The following is a 6,625-nucleotide window of genomic DNA, read 5'->3' as shown; positions in this document are numbered from 1 at the left end:
GACTTCTTCCTTTCTTTGATCACCAGCGTTTTCTGGTATTTCTTTTATGGTGGCATAAAATACTTCCCCGAGTAAGCGGTGCCTAATTTCTATTTTCACAGCTCACAGCTGCTTTCAAATTGCTTTGAATCATAGAGTTGGAAGAGACCTCATGGACTATCCAGGCCAACCCCCTGCCAAGAAGCAGGAAAATCACATTCAAAGCACCCCTGACAGATGGCCATCCAGTCTCTGCTTAAAAGCCTGCAAAGAAAGAGCCTCCACCACACTTCAAGGGGCAGAGAGTTCTACTGCTGAACAGCTCTCACAATTAGGAAGTTCTTCCTCATGTTCAGGTGGAATCTCCTTCCCTGTAGTTTCCTGCCCTGGAGACTGCTGCCCTAGTCTCCAGGGCAGCAGAAAACAAGCTTTCTCCCTCCTCCCTATGACTTCCCTCACATATTTATACATGGCTATCATGTCTTCTCTCAGCCTTCTTTTCTTCAGGCTTAGGTGGACAGTAAGCTGGGCTGAAGGTTGAATGCTCAGCCTGACCCAGGCTTCAAACTGCCAACCTTCCAATTGGTAAGATCTCTTGCTGCTGGTGATAATGATCTTATGCCCTCCTGTGTCCATTTGCACAGTCCATACATTTCAGTGACTATATTTAGGACTTTCTGTTCTTTCTGTTCCTGCCTTGATGGGTTGAGTGGTGTTTTCTTTGCAATGTGGCACTATGCTTAAGCCACTGGAGTGGAGCTTGGAAGCTGTGGGTCATGAAATTCACTGAGTATTACTATTATCATTATTATTATTACCCCGCTTTCCTCTCTTAAAGGAGACTTCAAGCTGTTTTCTCCAGATTAGTTACCCTTCTTCATCATAATCTTCCTCAACAGGACTTTTTGAGGAAAAAGCAGTGAGGACAACCATATATATTAGTGGTTCTCAACCTTCTTAGTGCTGTGACCCCTTAATACAGTTCCTCATGTTGTGGTGACCCCCAACCATAAAAATATTTTTTGTTGCTACTTCATAATTGTAATGTTGCTACTGTTATGAACTGTAATATGAATATCTGATATGTGAGATATATTTTTAATTAACTGGACCAAATTTGGCACAAATACTGAATATGCCCAAATTTGAATGGAGGGGGTTGATTTTGTCATTTGGGAGTTGTAGTTGCTGGGATTTATAGTTCACCTATAATCAAAGAACATTCCGAACTCCACCAACTATGGAATTGAACCAATTTTGGCACACAGAACTTCCATGACCAAAAGAAAATAATGAAAAGGTTTGGTCAGCATTGAACTTAAGTTTTTGAGTTGTAGTTCACTTACATTCAGAGAACACTGTGTACTCAAACAATAATGAATCTGGAACAAACTTGGCACGGATACCCAATATGCCCAGATGTGAACACTGGAGTGTGGGGTAAACAGACATTGACATTTGGGAGTTGTAATTGCTGGGATTTATAGTTTACCTACATCCAAAGAGCATTCTGAACCCAGCCCACAATGGATCTGCACCAAACCTACATGGCCAGCATTGAATACTGGTGGGGTTGGGGCGCTGTTTTTGAATTCTGGGAGTTGTAGTTCACCAACACCAAGGAAGAGAAGGTCAGGCAGACAGATCTTCAGCCTTTTCTGTCAAAGGGGTTCCTAACACCATCAGAAATACAGTGTTCCCTCACTACTTCATGGTTCACTTTTTGTGGAATCACTGTTTTGTGGGTTTTGCCTCCCAGTTAATGAATGGTTGCTTTTGCCCAGAGCAGCGTTCTAATCCCGCCTCCTGGCAACGATGGAGTGTGGAAGGGGGTTTCACCCTCCCCCTCAGGAGAGAGGCAGCCAATCAAGAGAGATTGCAAAGCAAAGTAGTCTGGTGATCTAGAAAATAAAGTAATGAGAAAGTGTTGGTTTCTAATATATGTAATTTCTCTATGCTTGTGGGTAAACAGTTCATGGGGTTCAGAACGCTATCTGTTTGTAGGTGAACTGTAAGTCCCAGTAACTACAGCTCCCAAATGTCACGGTTTATTTCCCCTGAACTCTATCTGTGTTCATATTTGGGCATATTAAGTATTCTTGCCAAGTTTGGTCCAGATCCATCATTGTTTGAATCCACAGTGTTCTCTGGATGTAGGTAAACTACAACTCCCAAAGTCAAGGTCAATGCCCACCAAACCCTTCTAGTGTTTTCTGTTGGTCCTGGGGATCCTGTGTGCCACGTTTAGTTCAATTCCATCATTGGTGGAGTTTGGAATGCTCTTTGATTGTAGGTGAACTATAAATCCCAGCAACTACAACTCCCAAATGACAAAATCAATTTTTTTGAGTGATGGTCACTTCTTGGGTTACTAGGTGTCTTGTGGCCAAATTTGGTGTCAATTCGTCCAGTTGTTTTTGAGTTATGTTAATCCCACAAACGAACATTACATTTTTATTTATATAGATATATACATACATATACATATATAGATATACAGGTATATATTTAGAAGGAAATAACGAGCTGCCTTTAGTCCTTGCTGTTGTTATTCCAGTATAAATGTATATATAGCGAAAGCCACCTAGAGGTCTATTTGGTAAAAGGGGGAAGGAAAAAAATGAATGAAACGCAGAGACAGAAAAGGATGCCGAGGAGACTGCTTCCTTCATCTGCGTCAATAGAAGCCGCGAGGTTGCCCTCAAGCATTGGGTCAGGAGGGGGCTTCCCAAAGGCTCTGGGTGTCCCAAGGGAGGGAGCGCGAAGGGTCCGGCGCTCAGCTCATCTCTGCTCAGCCGGGCTGCGAGGCTTCTTCCTTCCTTCCTTCCTTCCTTCCTTCCTTCCTTCCTTCCTTCCTTCCTTCCTTCCTTCCTTCCTTCCTTTTCCCGCTTCGTGCCCTTCCGCACGCGCCGCCTCGTCCTCTCCTGGCGTCGCCTTCTCCCAGCCTGCCTTTCCCCCTTTGAAGGCTCCGCTGCCGCTATTGTTGCCTGCGCGGTGACCCATTTTTCTCTCTCTCTCTCTCTTTCTCCTCGCTGGCTCGCTCGCTGCTTCTCAATCGCCTTCCAGTGGGCACCGTTTCAGGCCTCGCCCGCCGCCTTCTCCCTCTCGAAGTCCCCCTTTCAGGACCACCTTTGGACAGCGACTTCGCTCCTGCCTCCTTTCCGCCCCCCTTTTAATGCTTCCCCGGGATTTCCCCATTGGCTGAGGAGAGCAACGCCTCGCCGCCCCTTCTCATAGGCTGGACTCCACGCCAGTCTAAAGTTGAGGCAAGAAGAAGAGGAAGGGAGGAGACGCTTGGAGGGAAAAGTCTCCTCCAAACAAGGGGGGGGGGGAAGGGATATGTGAGGATGAGGTTCCACTCCATCTCATTCCCTCCAGGTTGGATGGGCCAGGAGACGCCCTCTTCCATTGGAAAGATACGGCTGCCTGTCAACTAAAAAGGGGGGGGGGGCAGGATGAGGGAGGGACGTCTAAATCCCTGAGAGAGAGGAAGAGAGAGAGAGGGCGTGGTTTCGAAAGTTGGGGGAGGAGGAGGAGGAGAGAAGCATGGCTTGGGAGAGGGCGGAGCCTGGTTGGGGAAAAGGGGGGGGGCTTGGAGTGGGGAGAGAGGAGGAGGAGGAGGAGGACTGGAGGGGAGGGGGGACGCGGCGCGCGCGCGGAGATTGCCCTTGTGTCTCGAGCTGGAAAAGCGGCGGCTCGTGCAGCGTTAGCGGCGGCGGCGGAGCAGTCTCCCCGCGCGCGCGGAAGGGAGCGCGTGCGAAGCGGCGGAGGAAGGCGAAAGGGGCTGCTCTTGCGGCTGAGCAGGGGGTCTCCTCAGAGCCCGCTCCCGCGCGCACACGCACACAAAGAGAGAGAGAAGAAGAAGACGAAGAGGGCGAGAAGGAGCTGCCCTGAGAAGGAGCAGCCCAGGGAAGGAGCTCCCTCGCTCGCCTGCCTTCAAGACAAGGGGCTCCTCGAGGAAGACAAGCAGGAGGAGGAGGAGGAGGAGGAGGAGGAGGAGTGGGGGGCGCCTGGTGCGCGACGCCTCGGGAAGGCGGAGGAGGCTGGGGGGGAGCCCGCCTCGGTCCGGGAGGGGAGGGTTGAGCCGGCAGCCGACACCGCGGGCCCCCGCCGCCCGCCCACGCCACCCCGCTCCCCCGCTTCACCCCGCCGCAACCGGAGGGGCCGAGGGAGAAGAAGACACTGCGGACGAGGAGGAGGAGGAGGAAGAGGAGGAGGACGCGGTGTGGCGGCTCTTTCCGCGGGGAGGACGGACCCAGGCAGGAGAAGAGGAGCAAGGAGCAGCAGCAGCTGCGGGATTCTCTGCCTCGCGCCCGGCCCGCCCGAGGGAAGCCCCCAGGATGCGGCTGAAACCGAGCGTCGTCTTGCGCTTATACAGCCTCTGCGGGATCCTCATCCAAGGTACCACCCCCGCCCCGGCCCTCCTCCACCTCCTCCTCCTCCTCCTCCTCTTCCTTTGCCCCCCCCCTCCTCGCGCCTAACTTCGGGCTCTGGACCCATCGCCTCCCCCCTTCAGCCCCAGTCCCCTCGCTTGACCTTCTTCCCACTCCTCCCTTCCCCTCCCCTCCCCTCCCCTTCCTCAGCCTGGAGACTTGTCCCCAACCTGCCCCTCATTTGTCTCCCCAGAGGGACGAATCCCTCCCTCCCCTGGAGACTTCCCCCCCCCCTCCTGGAGACCCGTCCCCAACCTGCCCCTCATTTGTCTCCCCCCTCACAACACACACCGACGGACGCCCCGCTTCCCACAGATCCGGATTCCCTCCTTCATGCCTTTCCTTCCCCTCCTCCTCGCCTCCCCCTCTTTCCCCTCCAGCCCCACTGACTCCGCGTTTTTCCCCCTCCAAGTGGTGCACAGGCATTAATCCTTCTCCGCCCTCCCTCATGCCTCCCCCCTCTCTCCCCCTCCCCCCCCCCCTTTGTGAGCCTTGCAGCTTCTCTCCCCTCCCCCCTTCCTTTCAACTCCTCGTAACCTTCCCTTCCTGCCAGCCTTTATCACCCTCCTTCACCCCCCACCGAATCCGTCCATAAAAGTGAAAAGGGGGAATGAATGCAGCCAGGAGAACAGCGTGTGCTCAGCCTCGCCATCCCGGAGTGGGGGCTCGAAGCCTGAAAGCCAAAGGGCTGGTCCAGGAGTGGTTTCCTTTGGGGAAGGGAGACTTCAAGATGAGCAAATCTGGGTGCCTGAAAGATCCTTTCCCTGGATCCCTCCTTCCCATCACCGGCAATACGGAATAGATCCCTCCTGGCAACCCCTTCCCAAACACTGTGCCATTTGCCCCATGTTTCTCATCCTTATTTGCGCAAGGTTGAGGCATCAAGTGGAAATAAAATAAATGCACCACTTACAGGGGAAGGGAAGGTACAAAACTACTGTCTTTAGGCAAATGGACGGTTGCGGAAATAGGTGGAGGTGAGGAAGGGCTGGAAAGCAAGGCAGCACATTTCCAGCTCCCGGCGCATCATGCCTCCCCCTCACCTCAGTGCTCGGAAATCAAATTAAATGGTGATGTGCATTAAGGAGCCAACAGAGAGGCTCTGTTGTCCCTGAGAGAATGTGGATGTGGTGCTGGAATGTGCAATGAGGGTAATGGATGTGCTTGTGTGCGCATCTCTCCCTCTCTCTCTTTCTCGCTCTCTTTATGGCTGCAGTGTTGGAGTATGTGGCTGAGAGAGGCATGTGCTGCCCTGTTTTTTCCTTCCCTTTCCCATAAGCAAAGGGAGAATGGGGTGGCTAGAGAGCCAAATGTGTTGCCAGGAAGGAGTCTTTGAGTGTTAAGTGATCATTTAGATAGCTTTGGGGGGCTCTAAATGAGGTCAGCAAGCATCAGCAACTTCTCCATGCTTTCCTCAGGAAGAATTGTCTTGGTCTCTTTGTGTTTAGGGAATTTGGAAAGAGCTGTGTGACCTTGTGAGGTATCCCTCCTTCCCCGACTGTCTCTTCTTCAGTAGCAGCAGCATTATAAAGTTTATTGTATTTCATGCTGCCATGCACTTGCAGTATCAGGAGATTAAGTCTCTGGGGAAGGCGGTGGAAGCTCCCTCCTCCACTCCATCCGCTGCCCACCACAAACTGAAGTAATCTTGGAGTAGGTGACTCTGCTGTATCTGGAAACCTGCATGCTCACAGCCCCTGTTTCATTTTCCAGGAAGCAGCATTTTTGAGAAAGCGGTGCTGAAAGGAAATGAAATGATTTCGCTTTGCGACTGCAATGGTTTTATAGGGCTGTTTGCTTTCCTTATGGATCTGTCTGAGCTCCTGGGAATGTCACATTACTAGGAGCTGGTGTGATGCTGCTGTATGGGATTATTTATTGGGGAATCTGGCAGGTGGCATATGTAGGGGTTGCCTCTCTTGTTACATTTCCATGTGAAGTGCCAATTCCCTTTGCTTCACAAGGAGGGGGAGGCTCTCTGTTATTGATTTTTCTCATCAGTGTAATTGTGGTTGCTTCTGGTGAAGGAAAACTTGATATTTTTGGGATGGAGTACATGCATTCAGCACACAATGTGTTCCATAGCCACCTTATGTTTTAAAATGGTATCTGTTCATCTAGATATGAGTATTTTATTTTTTAAAAAGAGCAGTTCAGTGAATGTGCCAGGGGGAAAATGCACCACTGCAGACAGAATCAGGTAAAGGGAAAAA

General features: G+C 51.3%; 1 protein-coding gene across 4 annotated transcripts in view; it reads left to right on the top strand.

Annotated features, from left to right (window-relative positions):
* The first annotated feature begins 3,634 nt into the window (after positions 1 to 3,634).
* CADM2 (cell adhesion molecule 2) overlaps positions 3,635 to 6,625 on the top strand; it is a 537,220-nt gene continuing 534,229 nt past the window's right edge. For 3 of the 4 annotated variants that reach the window (XM_060770541.2, XM_060770543.2, XM_060770540.2), the window contains exon 1: positions 3,635 to 4,380. In XM_060770541.2, the coding sequence (XP_060626524.1) occupies positions 4,320 to 4,380 (61 nt within the window). In that variant the 5' untranslated portion in view covers positions 3,635 to 4,319. The remainder of the gene's footprint in view (positions 4,381 to 6,625) is intronic. The other variant, XM_060770544.2, reaches the window with a different exon arrangement.

The sequence above is a fragment of the Anolis sagrei genome, chromosome 3 (genome assembly GCF_037176765.1).
Source record: "Anolis sagrei isolate rAnoSag1 chromosome 3, rAnoSag1.mat, whole genome shotgun sequence".
NCBI classification, from domain to species: Eukaryota; Metazoa; Chordata; class Lepidosauria; order Squamata; family Dactyloidae; genus Anolis; species Anolis sagrei.
Note: the sequence above shows the minus strand (reverse complement) of the source record. Positions and strands in the feature narration are given on the sequence as shown.